The sequence below is a fragment of the Callorhinchus milii genome, unplaced genomic scaffold (genome assembly GCF_018977255.1).
Source record: "Callorhinchus milii isolate IMCB2004 unplaced genomic scaffold, IMCB_Cmil_1.0 Scaffold5, whole genome shotgun sequence".
NCBI classification, from domain to species: domain Eukaryota; kingdom Metazoa; phylum Chordata; class Chondrichthyes; order Chimaeriformes; family Callorhinchidae; genus Callorhinchus; species Callorhinchus milii.
The window spans coordinates 49,810,674-49,829,402 of record NW_024704746.1 but is presented as its reverse complement, the minus strand read 5'-3'; the positions used below and the strand labels follow the sequence as shown (position 1 = coordinate 49,829,402).

At 42.4% G+C, this 18,729-nt stretch overlaps 1 protein-coding gene across 1 annotated transcript in view; it reads right to left on the bottom strand.

Annotated features, from left to right (window-relative positions):
* Positions 1-18,729, bottom strand: part of si:ch211-1e14.1 (UPF0606 protein KIAA1549) — a 56,623-nt gene that overhangs the window by 5,580 nt on the left and 32,314 nt on the right. Inside the window, exons 14-22 of the mRNA XM_007910374.2 lie at positions 11,770-11,966; positions 10,923-11,047; positions 7,809-8,017; positions 6,909-7,129; positions 5,793-5,934; positions 5,007-5,342; positions 4,488-4,540; positions 2,296-2,444; positions 762-919 (exon numbers count right to left, since the gene is read on the bottom strand). Of these exons, the coding sequence (XP_007908565.2) occupies positions 762-919; positions 2,296-2,444; positions 4,488-4,540; positions 5,007-5,342; positions 5,793-5,934; positions 6,909-7,129; positions 7,809-8,017; positions 10,923-11,047; positions 11,770-11,966 (1,590 nt within the window). The remainder of the gene's footprint in view (positions 1-761; positions 920-2,295; positions 2,445-4,487; positions 4,541-5,006; positions 5,343-5,792; positions 5,935-6,908; positions 7,130-7,808; positions 8,018-10,922; positions 11,048-11,769; positions 11,967-18,729) is intronic.

Here is an 18,729-nt window from a genome sequence, read left to right as displayed (position 1 = left end):
ATTCTAGGCATGCCTCTCCCCCAATCTTTCAGCTAACAATCCTGAAACTATGCCCCATATTGACTGATTGCCCAACTAAAGAAAATTGTTTTCCTCCATTTATCCTCCTCTGACTATTCAATAACCAAGATCATCAAATCTGGGTGCTACGTTTTAGACATAGATACTTTTTTGGATACATGCAGAAAGCCATTCCCATGCTCGAGAGTCTCCAAACTACTAAAAATTCCACGAATGCATGACTGTTGGTTTGCAGTGCGCTATCCCAGAGGGATAAACCTTTGTTATCACATCCAGGAGCTTTTACGCACAAGTCGGCAAGAGACAAGGTTTGAGGGCTCCAGAGTGTGCATTGAGGTTCTGCTGGAGTTTGACTAGCTAATACTTCGCTGTCAATGTGTGAACCCTGGCAAGATGCTCTGCTTGGCAGGGAGGACCACCCTAGCTACCCACAAGGGTTTTATCTTACATGGTTAATAGAAGCCACATGCGAAGGATCTCAGCACTCAGTGATTGTTTTTCTCCTCCTGTCAATAAGCCAGGCTGGCTGACCCATCATCAAGAGTGCTTTAGAGTACTGCAGTCCTGCCTGACTCAGGAAACGCACAACCAAGATCACAAATGGACCAAAGGAAACCTTTCTTGTTGCAGGCCCAGGATCTCTGAACAACAAAGGACAACAGTTTGGAAAATGGGTATCTTTGAATCAGAGTTTGTTAAAAGAAATGTATTGCCTTTGAAGCCAGTTAGACCTGACTTACGTGTTCTCTGTTGGATGCAGACCACGTAGACTCATCTTCCACTCCATATGGAGACCAACCTGCAGCTCCCTGCTGCGTTGTTCCAGGCCTGCCGACACGGAGCTTTCCCGTCTGCCTCCCCACTCTGCCTTCCTGTGGCATTGGATACGCTTTGACACCTGTGAATATAGTGGAATAAGAACTGGGTGAGATTAAATGGAAATAAAAGGTTTGTGCATGTAGGGAAAAATCAGTAAGCTTGTATGTCACTCCGCTGCCAGGGCACATGCCGTTCCCCAGGGCAAATACCACTCTGTACTGGTCAGCAATCAAGAAAAGCTAAAGCACAACTGGCATGATTGAGCGACTGCTTTAAAAACAGAAAATCAGCCTGATCTCTCACTGTGTAAATCCTTTTATCAAAGGAGCATCCAGAAAAGCATCTAAAATGTTGAGATATTTTCTAAACACATCTTTTTCAGGTACCCCTTTTCACAAACATGCCATCAGTACCTCAACAGATTAATTGCCTTTCTGGTAACATAAATCATCAGCTGGTTATTAAACCTATAAAATGTAACTTGGAAAACACAAGAAAGATAAAGGGAAACAAGACTCATTCATTCAGTGGGAGTCACGTAACAGCTCAGTGTATTATGCTAAGCCGTGCAAAAGCCCATTTGATGAATGATATTACCGACTGCCCTGCTTATAAATATTTATCCTCTGGGTCTAGACTTGGCTAACTTTATCATATGCAGTCAGTTTGGTCTCACCCCATTAAACTCAGGTTACACAAGGTCACTTCCACAAAGAAACCGAGAAAAAACATATTCCCAAAGACTCAAAATGTAATACAGAGTAGCAGCTTAAGGCAGGAGAGAAGCTTTCTCAGTGAGGGATCCCAGCTAATGAGACCTGGAGCTCGAGATCTATCAGGAAAAGCCATTTTGTTCCGTTACGAAGAGATAGCTGAGGCCATAAATTTCTTGTTGGAAGGTTAAGAAGCGGGCTCTGGTGGTACATAAATGTCAAGGCTGGTAGGTTTAGATGGGCACAAGGGTCATTACTGAAAACGTAGGTTATTGGCACTGCTGTATTTTTCTAAATAGTACAGAAAAAGATTCAAAATCCCACCTTAATCTCACCTTGTCTTAACAACCATACCATTTTGTCTTCAATTTTAAGATGACTCAAAATTGCAGTGAATTTTGAAATTCAATCTCAATTTTGAAATCTCGGTTTTCCTCAGTTTTTTCAAAGAGCCGGCAACCAAATTAAGAGTGAAATTTTGGAATTTTCCTCAATTTTTACATTTTAAGAGAACATCGTCTTACAGGCAAAGACCAGATGGAATTTGGGCCGCTGAGCCCTGAATTTTCTCTAATGGCATAGCCTCAAAATGTAAAAACAAAGAAACAAGTTAGAAAATTCTTAAACCCGTTTTGCTGCAGGATGTTTTATTAAGGATAGCAAAATAACTTCCAAACAGCTGAGATGTACAAGCTGGTACACTCCACACTGCGAAGGGATTGATTCTCCATAAACTTGGTACCTGAACTGTGTCCTGTGGGTCGCGACCATGCATTTGACTGAGTATCGTCAGTATATGTTGATCTGTTTGAATACAGTGATTCTTGGTGTCCATGTTCCTGCTTCACCATCTGCTGTCCTGACTGCATGTGACCAGGTCCATGGCTGGATCTAATGAACAATGGGGAAGGAGAAAAAGCGTTAAGGCCAGAAAACTGCTAAAAGATTAGTGGAAGAAAATTCTGTACTTAGACTCAGCACCTCCAAGACCCAACAGTATTCTGTTTACATAAATTAATTCCAACCTGACAGCTGGAGAAAACTCCAACATGCCTCCTGATATCAAAGCAAATGAAGGCAATGCATTGAGCAGCTTAATATAAAGGAGATGTCATGCTTGTGCAGACATGGTGGGGTGAGGGTGTACTGGCTGACGTAACTATATCAATGGTCAATACAGCCTTTCCATGTGTGAAGTTTGAAACTGAATTGAGCTTCACAAACGAGACACTCACCACACGGACGGTTTAAATTACCTGTGAAAATATGATAAGGTAACCTCTTTTCAGAGATTGTGCAATTAACAGGCCCTCAACTCATCGTGTTTCAACAGTACTGGTTCTTGTATATTTTGTTACCACAAGCAAAGAACCAATGTACGGATCTGTAACCGAGCTGGCATTTCACCTTTGGCATTCAGGATACCGCTACATCATCGAGCAAGTCTTCAGCCACCCTATCCCATGGAATATTCTCCCTAAATACTTCCACCTTGCATGTGACCTCTCTGATTTTAAATCCCTTCTAAAACCTACCTCAGACTAGTATATCCTTGTTCTCTTACCCTCCTTTCTTACCCTGCTTCATCTCGCATTTCACCTCTGTAAATCGCTTTGAACCATTTACTTTCTTGAAAGGAGCCATCCAAGTGCAAGTTGTTGTTTGCTCTGGTGCATGGTGGTACAGAAGAATATCAACATGTTGAACTATTGAACTGGGAAACAAACTATTTGTGCTTTTCAGCTATTAAAAAGTCCATCTAAATTTGGAAAATTCCACTTGGTATAATTTTGTTTTGTGCTTGAGGGCAGAAATGCCTCAGACGGAAAAGGATTAAAGTTTATTAAATGGAAAGCTGCATTTAAACAGCCTGCTCAAATGGGCTAGGCTGGAGGATAAAACCTACACTCTTTTCAAACAATGTATGTATTCATTTAAATTTACCCTTAATTTCAAAAGAACTGACTGCTCATTTCATTGTTGGTTTCGCACTTTAGCTAACATGTTTGTCTACACAGCAACTTTCATATTTGTTTCAAATTGATTTTGTTTTGTAAAGTGCTTCAAAACGTCAGTTTTTATATGAAAGGAGCTGTATAAAAGATCATATTCCAGTAAAATTTAAAATGATAGCTTCACATAAAACTCAAATGGCATAGTAATTTCCGAGCAATAAACACAAAATTACATACTTCCTTAGATTTGAAACATGAACAAAGTATTGCGGAAATGTGTCTGCAACTTGGTCCTTCAAGCTCTCCAACTCACCAACCATCAAAACCTTTCATATCCAATATTGACCAAGAATCAAAATACACATCGAAATACACATCTCACTTCCACAGTGCTTTCCTTTCTCCCCTCCCCCCCCCCTCCATATATTATCCATCTCTCCTCTACCTATTCGGCATAAGAGGAAGTATATTTAATCTGAAGCCCCCCCACACACTGCTAATACCAAACTGAGGAATTTATGTTTTTTTTGATGTTTTGTTTCCCCAACCGAGATCATATCTTTTGAGCAATTATTTTTCTTCCATCTAATTTTTGGTTTCTGCTTCCCTGACCACTTAGGCACTTCAAGCAAATGAATGACGGCCGTAAATATTTTTTGTGCAACAAAATTTTTCCATGAACGAGAGGGATGGAGCTGATTCCAGCCAATGCTGGAATACATTGCCTGAAAGGGTGGTGGAAGCTGATTCAATAATAACTATTAAGAGAGAAGAAGATAATTATTTGGGGAGGACAGGTTAGGAGGGCTATGGGGAGCGAGTGGGAGAGTGGGATTGATTTGGATAGTTCTTTTCAAAGAGCTAACACAGATACGATGGGCCAAATAGCCTCCTTTTGTGCTGTATAATTCTATGATTAGACTGTGATTTTGGCTCTCTGTAGCTTAGACTATGAGAGTGTCTGCAACACAAGTCTTACCTTTGTAGATGCGATCCTCCAGAAGATGGTGCCATTGCTACTTCTCCATACCTCTGAGAAAACAAGAAAGATTTTTTTCTCTCTTTTAAGCAATCTGTACATTCACACTCTGACTTATTAGCCTCAAAACATGAATGTCTTTGAAAATGACAGGTCCATGAAAATGCAAGAGAGGACCAGTCTACAATTATTTGATTTCCATTTTAATCTATGTAATCACATCACATGTCACATTTTTCATATGACCTATTGTGATATATATATATAGCCTGTTCATATCATACAACATCATTTTTACTCATCACATTGTTTACCGTGTATATAGTGATGTACATATTTAGGAGGCTGTCTACCATATAAACACAGAAACAGGAGTAGGCCATTCAACTCCAATTCAGCCCGTGCCCCATATTCCCTGATCCTCTGACCTAACAAATAGTTATCCAGCTCAGTCTTGAAAATGTGAATGGATCCAGCATCCACAACCTTCTGGGGGAGAGAGTTTCAGATTTGATTTACCGTTATATATGGGTTGCTGAGACCCTGGGCTTGTTCATATACCGGTGTCCAGAGGTTGCCTGCTGGTGTTCTGGTTGCCCTGATAGGAGTGCTGGTTACTGGCTGACCAAGGCTGACCGCTGGAGTAACCTTCACTGGACTACCCGTGCCTGCCAGAGCAAACGCATCATCCAGGAGAGAATGCATCTGTTGCCTCGCCTCTTCGATAGATGGCTGTGGGGGAACATAAGGTGGGGGGACTGAAGGGTGAGAGTGGTTGTGCGGTGGAGAACTGGGACGAAATCCTGATAGTGGTGTGGGGTGAGATCGGGACTCCAGAGGCAGGTCAGGATCCGACTGCAACACACACAAAAACAATGAATGGTTTCCATGAACTCCATCACTTCATTTCAAAGTGAATCAGATGCTTCAAAATAGAGGAATGTTCAGATATATACAGCAAGCGAGATGGAGAGTGGGACAATAAAATATTACTCATGTTGAGAAAAACAGACTTAATGAGTCAAAAAGGCAACTTCGGCGCAGTAACTTTTATGAAGATGACACAAAAACTGAGTGTTCATTTACTGTGTGGAGGGGCCAGGAGCAGTCAGAACTATAAAATATATGAGTATGGAAAAAGGGCAGGAGAACAAGACTAGAGGGAATGCTTTCTGTATTGTGAAGTCCTATGGATTGCTCTTGTGCTCTTGAACACAGGTTATCTCTCACAAGATGAAACCAACTAGAAGGATGAAAGTAAATAAGGTAAATATATTCAGGACGACTATAATTTTCTATGCTTACAAGGTACGCTGCATTGTTCACTCCAGGTTTCTTATAGGTCCCATCGCTGTCTGTAGTGATCAGACGATCTTTCTCTGCGTCTGTCATGCTGCCGTTGACCTGGTGCCTCCGTCGCTGTCGTGGAGACCTCTTGGCACGTGAACTAGAGAGGAAGTAAGGAAGAACAGAGTAGGAGACATTTTGCATCTTGAATTATCTGGAGTTGTCTCACATTCCTTGTTGCACAGACTAAAACCATTTAGGGGCTGTTGGTTAGACATAACGAGAAACTCTTCTTTTCTAATCATGCCATGGGATTTGAAACAACTACCTGAACAGGCAGATGGGGCTTCAGCTTACCTTCCATCCAAAGGATTGCACCTCCAAAAATGCTGCACCCCAGCAGCACAGCACTAGAGCATCATCTTCGACAATATGAGTTCCAAATCCCGATGTGGGGCTCGAACGCACAACTCAGAGATAAGTGTAACCAACTGAGCCAGGCTGGTACACAAACTTGAATTTAATAAGTTGTAACCAAGGGTTAGGGTTAGGGTAACTGAGACGCCGTCCGGCGTGGAGGGGGCTATATAAATCCAAGTTGTTGTTGTTAATTTAATGCTACACAAAAAAACTTGAATGTCTTGCATCAAAATGAGCCTTTTGCCAGTTCAGTGAAGAGACAAGCTGCACATATTTTCAATATCCAAGGAACCACTTCATGTATTGGCTTAACGTTGGCTGATCCTTAAATACAACACAGCTTTTGCTTACATTGAAGTGCTTCTCCTGTGCCACCAGCATAGGCTGCCATTGGTCTGCCCTCATCCACCCATTCTATATCCTGACACATTCACAACTTGGAGCTGGGAAAAGGAGCTTCAGGAATTCCTTCACACAGCAGAAGTGCTGTTCCTTATCAGTTATAGATGAATAAGAGCAACATTGCAGTGAACCGTTTATTTTGAAATTTGTAATGCACCCAATTTCCAACTGTTTCTACTCTCCCCACCCACTATCCCGAGCCCCAGGACCCCTGCTTCCCGCCCCACCCCACCACCATGCCCAATGATCAAGCCAAGCTATTCAGTCAACTTTAATTCTTGTGTTATATCTCAGGACGTTTAGCATGCTGACCTTTTCCTTTGTTCCAAAAGAGCAGAAGGGAGAACGGCAGGATCAAGGATCCTGTCGATCTGGATCTGCGCCCGGCGGTACACTCTGCGTCGCTCCTTGGTGTCACTAATAGGAACATCATCCATCAGAGGGAATTCGTAATGTCCTTTCCTCTTGGCTCGTAGTCGGATCTTATTACGGTGATGCTCAATCTCAGACTTCTGTCTCAGAGCCCTCTGAACCTGAGGAGAAGAGACAGAAAGTAACAATACTGAGACTTCCACCTCCTGTTACAGGAAAAGCCCCTCTGCTGCGAGCACGTACCAGACGGAAAAAGAAGCAGTGCACAAAGTTACAGCCAGATACTTTCAGAATCCAAGTTACACGTTTTTAAATCAATTCTACTTTCCAGCTCGTTTCTCCATTATTTACTTCACTGAAGCTTATCTTGTTCTACATTGAACAATTCTAATGACCCGGTCATATCAATCAGATGACAACCCTTTAAATGAAGAAATTCCTTCCAACATCTCCTCCCAATTATTCTGCTATCTTGAGACTATGCCCACTTGTCATCAATTTCCCAAATCAATAGTTTTTTTCCTTATTTACCCTATCATGTCCTTTTTTGGGGAAATTTGAGTGAACACTTCAAAAACATAGGAAACTTGAAATAGATGGTTCTTTCGGACAGCCAGCATGACAGTATGATAGACCTCCTTTTCTCCTTTCTATGGTTGTATGGGAAAAAAAGAGAGGATTTACTTGGGCCCTGGACATTTATTTCGCCATAGAATTATCTTCATTTTTCTACAGTGGGGAATATCGGGAGGGAGAGTTTTGTTTTAAAATACCAGAACAAGCAGAATTTGTCCCAAGTATGAGGTAATCTCAATGGTACAGTGCAGCAAGCTTCCTCACCTCTTTATTTATGCTGTTGGTTTCCACAACCCTTTCAGGAAGCAACGGATTCTGCAAAGGAGGTGCTGGAATGGGCTGCATGGCGATGAGTTGGATTTTGCTGGGAAGGCGCTTGCCGGTTTCCATTGGGCGGGATAGCCTGTCCACATGATCAAAGATAGACGCTGAGGAAGGCTGCTCGTCAAGCAGGACACTGATCTGAGGAGCTCCTGCAAAGAGAAAGCAGAAACAAGCAATCATAAGACAGGCAAAGAGGCAAACCTGACAACTTTAGAATGCGAGGCTGAGTCAAAACCAGATGAACAATAGCTGGAGCAAGCAAGAGTTTATTTCATTTTGATCATGCTTATTCAGACTCTGCCACTGTCAAGCGCTCCAGGACACTATCTATATAAATGCAAGCTGTTGTTGTTGTATTTCCACTGGTTGATGATTCAAAGAATGAGATGGCAAAATAATAATTGTTCAAAATAAATTTTGTACCCTACTTTGGTGTTGGTCTCACAGCAACCCACCCAGCTGGCGATGATGGGCTAATGTGCAGAGACCAGGACATTTATTATGCCACAGAATTATCTTCGTTTTTCTGCAGTGGAGAAATATCTGGATTTCAATCATAATTTGGTAAATAACAATGGATTGTTCCTACTGGCTGGTCAATTTGTAGTGCGTGGGCACAAATTTAGGATAATCAAAAAAACAAATTAAAAGGGAGGTTAGAAAAATAAACATTTTCCCAGAGTGTCTGGAATGTGGAAGTTCTGCCACAATCCGTAGTTGAAGGTGTTCTGTGATTGTTTTAAAAGGAAATCAACAAGCTACTTGGAAGAAGAGGAATATTTAAGAGTTTATGGGAGAGAGCAGGAGAATAACAGGATTCGGTTTGGTTTATGTCAAAAACACCAGCAAGGATTTGATGGGTTAAATATCCTGTTTCTGTCCTGCAACATTCTGCGATTCTCTAATAAGCCAAGTTTTCAGTGAGCCAAAGTGCACAAATTGAGAAAGCTGTAAAAGACTGTAAATCAGACAATGCCCTATATACATGTATTTTAATATAGTAGTCAGTAGAAAAATGTCATGTTGAGGACATTCACTCCCATTGGTGCATAGCATCTGTGAAGAGAGCCCTCCAGTGACAAAGGCATAGGTACAAAGGCATTTTTCATTGCAACGTGTCAAGTTGAAAGACTAAGCAATCTCACACTTACTATTTTAGATTACTGGTCGCCTACAGTAATGTCACCCAAGGTTGATCTAACATGAGCTCAGCAGGTCCATTAACCAGATGTCAATGGCAAAAAGTAAAAATGTAGTCACTTAGCTGCTTCAACTTCAAATGCTTCACCAGTAACTCTTTTCCTCAAGAGCGTGACCTCTGTACCCGAAACTTATCCCTCAACCCCAAATCTCTAAAATATTTTGTTTAGTCTCCTTCTCGAACTACACCAGTAGCAATTTCACTCTCTAAAATTGCTGTTCTCTTGACCCATTTGTCTAAAAGTTAAAATGTAGCCATACTGAAAATAGCTCATGCATTATAGTTGGATGGATTCCATACCCCCCATCTCATCTGTCCTTGGCAGGCTCCACTGGCTCCCAATCACTGAACGGATTGACTTCAAGATCCTCTCACTCATTTTCAAATCACTTCATACCCTCGCACCTCACTACATATCTGACCTGCTTAGTCGCCACTCCCTCACCCACTGCCTCCACTCGGCTGGCTCCGGTCTCCTATTTGTCCCTCGTACCCTCCATTTTACTATCAGTGGCCGTGCTTTCAGCCACTATGCCCCGAGTCCTCCCTCAATCCATCTGCCTTGCACCCTCCCTTCCCACTTTCAAATCCTGCCTAAAGACGTTCTTTATTAATCATATTCACGATCACCTCCCTCTTCCCTGGCTGGTTGTCAGACTCAGCCACTGCGAAGCGCTCCAGGAAATTACCCCACATGAAGGGCGCTACATAACGCAAGTTGTTGAATATGTGTGTGCTTACTCTTACTGCTCCTTTGATCCACTGTTCAGCTGAATGGTGATGATCTTGAATGAGAGAAGTAAGGAATCTCCATGAGGCCAGGAGATTGCAACAATGCCTCTTATGGAGCAGGCATCCACAACTGCAGCAAGACTCTCCCACAATATTTCCATCTTTTCAACAATTAATTTATTTTCAAGATACATCAGTGAGGCTTTTCAGAATTGTTTTCTGGATTTAATTTGTGTGAGAATGGAGATCAATCTAAAATAAACAACCAGTTCCCAACAGATCAACAAAATGTAATATAGTGCTGAGCGGGCTTCTTCCCAAGAGATGTAAAACAGAGGCAATGCTCGCCTATTCAGATCCCGTGGTACAATTCATATTCCTCCATCATCAAAAATTCATCAAAAAATATAGTATCATTGCACTTGTGGGATGTTGCTGGTGCAGGTTAAAAGGGAGCAGTCAAAGATCTGCAAGATGCAGTTATTCATGAGAGATGTGAGAATATGTTCACTTAAAAGGTAGAGAGAATTGCCACAAATAATGAGTACCAGTGATAGACAGTGAGTGAGAAGAGAGAATGAAAGAAATAGAATAAGAAACAGAGATGAAGACACAGAAAGATACCTTTACAACTTTTTCATAGAACTTTGTCACATAGTATATCGCTGGTGCAGTTTAACTGCTGTGTTTGTCTTCCTAGCAATTATTGCAATGTTTGATGCTTCAGGAGGTCTGATAGGATCAAGTTGTATTTAATAATGCGCCCTCCACACAGGATAGCATCTTGGAGCACTTTACAGAGACAGGCTTGGATGCCGAGCAAAGGAGAAGGGGAAGGGGGATACTCGGGAGTGTCTTTAGGTAAGCTTTGAAGATCGATAAAGAAAGGCGAGGCAGAGGGATTGAGGTAAGGAGTTCCAGAAGTTAGTGACCGAAGGTTCATCACTCATGATGGTGCAGGTGGGTCTGGGGAGTCAGAGAGGTAGGGAGGTGCTACGGCTAGAGCTGAAGGGAACTGTACGTGAGACTGAGGATGAGGATTTGATGGTGAGTATATTTAAATCAATCTGTGTGAAGTACAATTTTAAGAACCACTGGAAATGAGTTAAGGGGTTACTAACCATTTTTGTTTACACTTTGCTGTTTGCCATCACTGGGAGTTGAAGGTGATCTTGGGAGATCTTCGATAGACTCCCTCCCACTGGACTGCTCACTGACAGTGGATTCAGCTTCTGAAGGCGAAACTCTGCACAAACACATTGGCTTTTAGAGTCCTATGTTAATTTGCAATTTGAGTACCCTCAGTTGTAAACCTTCCAGAAGATGGCCATTAACCAAACTACACAGTAAACCTCCAAACTCAGGGCTGGGCGATCCCCAAGGGAAAAGGCACCAGGCTGAGCAGCATGTCGTAATCTCATACAAACAAATAGCACAAAGTCAACATAATTAAAATGGAACTAAACAGAACATTCATTGTTTTGAAAAGAAACTGAATACATTATTGAGAAATATTAATATTAAAGGGCATTCATTCCCATCAGGAAAGACTAGCATAGTCTTAACAGGCCAAATGGCCTGTTTTTCTGCTGTAACATTCTGAGATTCTAAAAATATTACAATAATTTTACTGAAATTCAGTACATATCTGAATGTCACCAACAATTTGTGAGATTGGCAAAATGAGTGATAGCACAAATCCAAACTTCCTCAATTCCCTCCAAGGTGGGAGATCCGAAAGTTGTCAGAGGACATAGCGAAAAGCAAGCCTTTGGGTACACTTTCGTCTATTAGAAATCACTGACCTCCATTATCCCACCCCCACCTCGAAATCCAACAGCTCAGGTTGTCAAACAGACAAGTGACAGACCTCAAGTGAAGGTGGCTTTTGTGCATATTTGCATCCTGTGCATCTATTAACTCAAAGGTCCGGTTGGAAACCCCTGTATAAACTTATCAACTCCTCACCTGGTTCTCTGACGGAGCCCCTTGGAGAGTCTGGCCGCCTTGGGCTGAGGGCTGGGCATGTCACCATTCTCAGATGGTGTGCTGTCTTTGGCAGGGGCTGGTGGAGGTGCTTCGTGAATAACCAGTATGTCCTCTTTACCGTGCTGTCCAATGTGCTGCTTGGCAAAATCAAAGCCTTTAACACATGGGGCCTGAAGCTGAGGAGCCAAATGTAAATATCATTATGCTCTAGGTTAGTACTATTGCACCTAAATCACGACGAATCTACAACAAACTATATCGCTCCACACACAGCAGAGATACTGCCTTCACCTAAACGAGATGTGCACAAAAACACAAACCGGGATCCAAACTCAAAAATCCAGTCTGATGGTCAGTGCCCAATAGATGGAGCTGTACTACCTGTACGACTGAATTTCACCAATTGCTTTCCTAATTCGACAGAATTATGGTGAAGGAGATTTTCAGCAGTCTGCTGAATAAGGTCAGTGCTGCTCCTTGAGTAGGTTCAAAACTGTACCTTTGTTTTCAGCAGGAACTCTTTTCTGGACCTTAATACCTTAGGATATTTAGATTTGTTGTTTGCCTCTTACTCTCAAAATAAAGCTCAGCATTGAAGGAGATGAACCCAGCAAGTGCACCTCCAGTATTTGTCTGCTCAAAACATTCCTTTCCCCATCAACGTTACACCCTCTGCAAACATTCCTTTCTTCTCTGTTTCTCAATAGTGCCTTCCTGTCAGTTTATTTTCAGGGAGGTTATATTTGAGATCAGTTTCTGGCTGCCGGTTCTATGAAAACTCTTACTTTTATTTCTCAGACTTATTTCGTTTAGGACGTCCTCCCGACGTGAAAGATGCTATAACAAATGTCATTTTATTATTGTTGTTGTTGTAGGAGAGAGGAATGCTTTCCATCCCCTTTCCACACAAAGAAGGAGGCACCTTACACCACTTCTCAGAGCGGATGGGTGCACAGCTTTCAAAACATAATTTGCTTGCCAAAATCTGATTACCTTCAAGTATAATTTGGAGGAAGTGAGCTCAGACAGTTGACAGATTATATAAAAATTGCTGAGGCAGTCTGCAACTCAAAGGCTTTGCAGGCTGATCCGTTCCAGGCACGGATTCTCAATTGCCTATTTTTCAATTCAAATCATGGGTGAATCTCTTTCCCCCAGCAGCTTAAAGAAGCTGATGATCCACTTTCTGAATTATTTTCAACATTCCTTTACTTGCACATACTGAGCGAGGTAAAGAGAGGAATAAACAGGACAAAGCACCTTATTGCAGAGGAAGGGGAGAATTTTTTTTCCAGGTTAAATTACTTTAATATTCTGCTCAGATTCTGAATGTGAACTGGTAGTCTATTATTCATTTTGAACATAAAAACAAGCTGCATTTGAAAAGCCATAATATTGCCTGTAACAACTTCTTTATACACACATGTATTTTATCTGGTGTATTTCTCTTTGTCAACATACAATCATTCCTGGCCACAAGCCCACACTCCATTTCTTTTCAGGAACTGCATTTCAAAGAAACGCAAAGTCTTTCTTCTGGTTTTATCCCTGGTAATATTCTGAGTCTCATCCAAATTTACCACCAAATTCAAATTCAATGTTGTGCATGAAACGTTGCTCGCAATAATATGCTGCTCTGCTATGTAATATTCGTTTCTAATTAATAATTTATTAGTTAAGCAATTTTTGACATTTATTTAATGTGAAAGGAACTAATTGTATAAATGCATGTTACTATTAATATTTGTACAGAAAGATATGACACTATTTCAAACCCAAGGATTAAAATAAATCTAGGGAATAAGGCAGTATCGAATGAACCCCATCTACCCACATGCATATTCAAGTCCCAGTGCTTATTGCTTCCCAGCTTCTGGACTCCACAACCATCAAGTGCCTTCACTCACCTGATTTATTGCTGGCAGCAACAGTATTCAACTACGTACAAGAAAATCGCAACATGAATTCATGCAACGTGGTAAATGCATTTGCTGTTAACTAATAGATTTCCTCTACAGCTACCACAAGCTCACACTTGTCTATTCTATTACACGTCATTGAAAAGCGTACTGCCACAGCCCTTATAATTGCTGCTATGTTATTGCTTGCTGCAAGTTTACACTGATCGCTGTTGCTCTGGTTTCTGTTTCAGAGCTTCAATTTATTACATTTGATGAAAGAACATACTTTACAACAAAGCTGCACACAACTTGCTCTATGTATCAGATTCAATTACCTTGCGCTGAGCACTCATCGCCCAAAGGAAACTCAACCTTGTAATATTACAGGGGGTATTTCACCAAGAAGCCACAACATCTGCTAATATCCTACAAAGCAGTACTCTTTCAGACCATGGAGTTGTAATTCATGTCATCTCAGGGATTGTGGCACTGAAACTTTCTCTTCAATAGCATGTGTCTTTGCCTGCAGTTCTTTTCTTCCTAACACTTCATGGGTCCTCATCATTGTCCCCTGAGTTTTCTTCAGTGAATAGACTTCTGTTGCCACTGGCATCATATTTCTCCTTTTCTGCGATCTATTTGTCACCATCTCTTGTTTATATTGTCCATCCTCTAGGATCATATCTTCCTTAAGCTCCTCTTGTTTTCCCTCTACTTCAGCCTCCTTTCGGTCACCTTCTTAATCCTCATCCTCCTTTCGTTTCTTGTCTTCCTCCATTTCCTCAGGTTCCTTTTCCTCCACTTCAGTCTCCTCTGGATCATCCTCCTCTTCATGAGATTTCTCCAGGTCATCCTCCTCTTCCTCTGCCTCATCTTCCTCAGCCTCCACTGGCTCGTTCACTTCCTCAATCTCCTCCAGCTCAGATTCCTCTGGATCATCTTCACTTGGACCTCTCTCCTTTTCATCCTCCTCTGACTCATTCTCAGTGTCTCACTATCCTCATGAACCTGCTCTGCATTTTCCTCACCCTGTACTTCCTGTTACATTTGCTCTTCCTTCTCATATCCATAGGGAAGGGAGTTTGAGAGATAAAAAGTATCAAGATAAATTACACCAGTCCAGGACACATCAGCAAAGGTGAAGACATCAACAAAGAGATAAGAGAAGGCTGAGATATGCATTTAGAACAGTGACTGACAAATTTCACTTAATTACTCGTGTTTATGAGAGCATCAGCACATACAAGACAACAAAACCCCTTCCTAAACTAACATTCTGTCAACTCCATACAACACTCGCTCAGGTCAAAGCAGTTGAGCAAAATATATTACAGAGAGACTCCAAAATTAAGTAGTATGGTTTAGCGCTAGTCTGCTCATTGTCGCCCTCCAAACTGAGTCTTCCCATCTTTTGGTCTGAATAGCCAGCTACCCCCCCTCAAAATGATTGCTACTGATAACACTTTTTGTGCTACGCATATGCGCAGGAACCATCGCTGATACTGGAGAGTCCAGGTTCATGGTCCCTGACCACTGCATTGTCATGAACTAAAGAGACATTCATTATACTACAGTAATATCAGTGTGCCTCAACACACTTTCCATTCCCAAATTGTCATCATAAACACTGCTTAAAACCTTAACCTTCTTTCTATATTTTCAATCACACAGTACTAACGATTTATTATACTTGACTTGGATTTTTCAATATTTTAATTTTAAAAAATGAATTATGGCAGTTGGGAATCGAGATAATCTCCTTTATCATAAATAATTTTCTGAGAAAATATCAGTAAATCCTTTAAAACGTGAAATTCAGAACTAAACTAAATTTGTGAAGTTCCTGTAGTTTTTAGTGATTTAAAATGTATTTTAAACTTTCATTTGCAATTTTTCAAGGTGTTTTTTGTTTTGTTTGGCAAGGAGCAGAAAGCCCAACGGAGGGAGCTGGGAACGGAGTGAGGTGGGAACAGAGTGAGGCCTCCACAATAGGAATTTGGTGAGAGTGGGAATTTGGTATAGAGGGAAAAGGAGGTGCAGTCTTGACGCCTTTCACATCGGGAGTATGTCCCAAAGCGCTTCACATCTTCTCTCTGAAATCTCCCTCCTTCTCTCATTCTCTCTCCTCTCTCTCAAAGCCCTATTTATTAGGCTGGGGCTTTGTCTGATCTAATAAATAAGAATATGACTGCTATCCCCTCGCTCTCCCTTCGGCGCTGTCTCCTCATGCCCCCTACATGCCCCAGTGATCCCTTGCTCCAGGTCTCGGTGTGCGCATTTTGGCTGCCCCTGGTCTGAGCCAACCCCCCTCAAAATGCCCCCATTTCTACTCCCCACCCTCCGCTATTTGACCTCTATCCTTCTCTCCCACCGCCCTCCTCGCCTTCTCTCCCTCCCTGCTTTCCTCTGCTCCAGCTTGGGTATCCTCCATCATGCTCATCGCGGCACTTGGCGATGGTTGTCTCACCACCCCAACTGCCCAATCACCCACTCTCCACAAGACCCTCCCCCACCTCCAGGAGGCAAACCTCTTCCTCCACATCCTTCCTAATTCTCCTCCCCCCTCAAACCCGACGATCACCTGCCCCCACAATCTGCAACCCCCCTCAGACCCTTCCACACTCAGCCCCTCCAGCCTCTCCCATCAGGGCCCCTACCCCCGGCCTCCAAAATATCCGCTGCCTCTCAAACAAAGCCCTCACCATCTACAACCTCATCCTGGATCAGCATATTGACATCCTAGTGCTCACAGAAATCTGGCTCTCTCCCGATGACCTCATCCCCCTCATCAAAGCCTCCCCCATCCCGGCTACACATGCCACCCACAACACGCCCCAACCGTTGCGGTGGTGGGGTGACCCTCATCTCCCAAACCTCCCTTGGTCTATCCCCCTACTCCTGTGGGTGTTTCACCTCGCCCTGTACCATCACTCCTCTCTCTCCCTCAACATCCTCCAAGTCTAGCTGCCCCCAAATCTCCTGGCTCCTTCCTTAAGGATATTATCTCCTATCTCCTCTAATCCGTCCCTCTGCACTGAAAGCCTGTTCATCATGGGCGACTTCAATCTTCACCTCAACGTCTCCTGCTCCATTCTGACTTCTCTTCCCTCCTCTCCATCCTAAACCTCACCCTCCATATTAATTCCCTGAACCACAACCGTGGCCTCCCCAAATTCCGAATCTGCTATTTTGCATCTCCACCGCATTGCCCTCCTCCGTCTGTACCTCACAACTGATGCAGCTGAAACTCTTGTCTACACCTTCGTCACTTCCCGGCTGTACTGTTCAAATTCCCTCCTTACTGGTCTCGCCAGCTACACCATACACAAAATCCAATTAATTAAAAACTACTCCGCCGGGATACACACCCACACGAAACTCTGTATCCCCATCACACCAGTCCTTGTCAGGCTCCACTGACTCCCAATCACCGAATGGATTGATTTCAAGATCCTCTCACTGGTTTTCAAATCACTTCATGCGCTTACACTTCTCTACCTATCTGACCTGCTTACTCCCCACTCCACCACCCGCTGCCTCCACTCGGCTGGCTCCTGTTTGTCCCTTGTGTCCTCCATTCCACCATCAGTGCTGTGCCTTCAGCCAAGACACCCCAAACTCTGGAACTCTCTCCCTCAATCCCTCTGCCTTGTCCCCTCACTCCCCACCTTCAAATCATGCCTAAATACCTTCCTTTTTGATCGTGCTTACAATCACCTTTCCTCTCGCCTGGTTCATTGTCAGACTCAGCCTCTGTGAATTGCTCCGGGACACTACCCAGCGTGAAAGGTGTTATATAAATGCAAGTTGTTGTTATCTGAACTTCTATTAAATGTGTTTTCTACATTTATTTGAATATCCCCAGATTATGACCAAATCATGATGGTTTGCAATGACTTTCAGCTTAATAATCTTCGTTGAAGCATTCGTGCAACAATGAGTTCCTCAAACCACCACATTAATAGCTGCTCCACATTAATAGCTGCTTTTTTGAGAGCAACTTATAAAACATAAACATAATAATGCTGAAGTTCAGTGACTATCTGTGGGCAAACAAATACCATCTGTACTTGTAACTCTTTTGCAATCAAAGCCATGCCTCAGGACATGCTCAGCATCTCTTCCTTCACAAATGAATCTTCCTTTCTTCGTCTTCCTCTAGCCATGGAACCAATCTGTCTCTGATTGTTGTAGGCCACTCTGCTCGGTGAGTTGGTGGCATTCAAGTGAGGACTGCCGCTTGAGGACATTATTTAACAGCACCTGATCTGCAACGGTGCACACTTGCAAGGTGCACCCCTCCAAAAATCCAGAGCCTTTGGACGTCCTCCCGACTTGAAAGATGCTATACAAATTTAATTTTGTATTGTATTTCAATACCCTTTTCCCCCGCCTCATTTTAAATGCCTACTTTTTGCTAACCCTACGCAACTACACTACAATCATTGTTACGACTGCCATTTTTGCAGCTATAAATCAGCCTAAATCTGTCAACAGCCAGAATATGGCATCTAGCCTTCAGCTCTCCATAGCCTTATTCAGAGATCTAAATGGACATTCAGTGTTGAAAATCGAGTTGGTCAGTTTCATGAACATGATATCAAGTCGAAACAGAAGCACGTCTGTAACCAACAGCACTCAGAACTCACGGTTCGAAGAGTGAAAGTACAAAGGCTTCAAGCACAAAGAGACCAAATTTGNAAAAAGACAAAACCTTCACTATTCAGTCTGTACTGGCATCCAGGCCAACAATCGTCCAGCCAAATCGGTCATTCATTTCATGGCTTTTTGTGAGAATTTAATATGCACAAATTGTCTGCGGCATTTGTATACAATCACAGTCACTGCACTTGACTGCAATTACATACAAAACACGTGGATATGTTTCACTTATGAAAATAATAATCACCACATTTGACTTAGCGCCTTTCATATTGGAAAGACTTCTCACTGCGCTTCACAGTAAAATGTAACCTTCCATGTCTGAAACATCAAACAAGAAATAAATCTCTGCTTAGTAAGAGAGAAGCTCCCAGAA